We start from the raw sequence: 483 nt of genomic DNA, 5'->3' as shown, positions 1-483 counted from the left end.
CTACTTGGAGCTAGTGTATTTGGTGACCGCTTTGGTGCCCTCGGACACGGCGTGTTTGGCAAGTTCCCCGGGCAGCAGCAGGCGGACGGCGCTCTGGATCTCCCGGGAGGACAGGGTCTGTCGCCGGGTGTAGTGAACCAAGCGGGAGGCCTCGGCGGCCAGGCGCTCGAAGATATCACCCACGAACGAGTTTATGACATTCATGGCCTTGGAGGAGATGCCGGTGTCTGGGTGGACCTGCTTCAACACTTTGTAGATGTAGAGGCTGTAGCTCTCCCGGCGGCGGTTCCGGCGGTGCCTCCGGTCGCCCGCTGCCCCCCGGCGAGACATCTTCATCGCTGTCTTCTTCGAGCCTTTCTTGGAGACGGCTCCCTTGGCGGCGCCGGCTGCCCCCACCGATGAGGAAGCGGAGACGGCGGCCGACGAAGTGGCTGAGGAGGAGGCGGCGGCGGACGATGAAGTGGAGGAGGTGGTGGTAGGCAT

At 64.2% G+C, this 483-nt stretch overlaps 1 protein-coding gene across 1 annotated transcript; it reads right to left on the bottom strand.

The window, feature by feature from the left end:
• LOC109918199 (late histone H2B.L4-like) lies at positions 1-483 on the bottom strand. The gene has a single exon (XM_020518097.1). It carries the CDS (start codon positions 481-483, stop codon positions 1-3), a length of 483 nt encoding a protein of 160 aa, XP_020373686.1.

The sequence above is a fragment of the Rhincodon typus genome, chromosome 35, assembly GCF_021869965.1.
Source record: "Rhincodon typus isolate 14 chromosome 35, sRhiTyp1.1, whole genome shotgun sequence".
NCBI lineage: Eukaryota > Metazoa > Chordata > Chondrichthyes > Orectolobiformes > Rhincodontidae > Rhincodon > Rhincodon typus.
This window is presented reverse-complemented; position numbering and strand designations above follow the sequence as displayed.

Excerpts from the sequence above, each read along its gene's own strand:
- LOC109918199 (XM_020518097.1), bottom strand. The coding sequence starts at position 483 with ATGCCTACCACCACCTCCTCCACTTCATCGTCCGCCGCCGCCTCCTCC.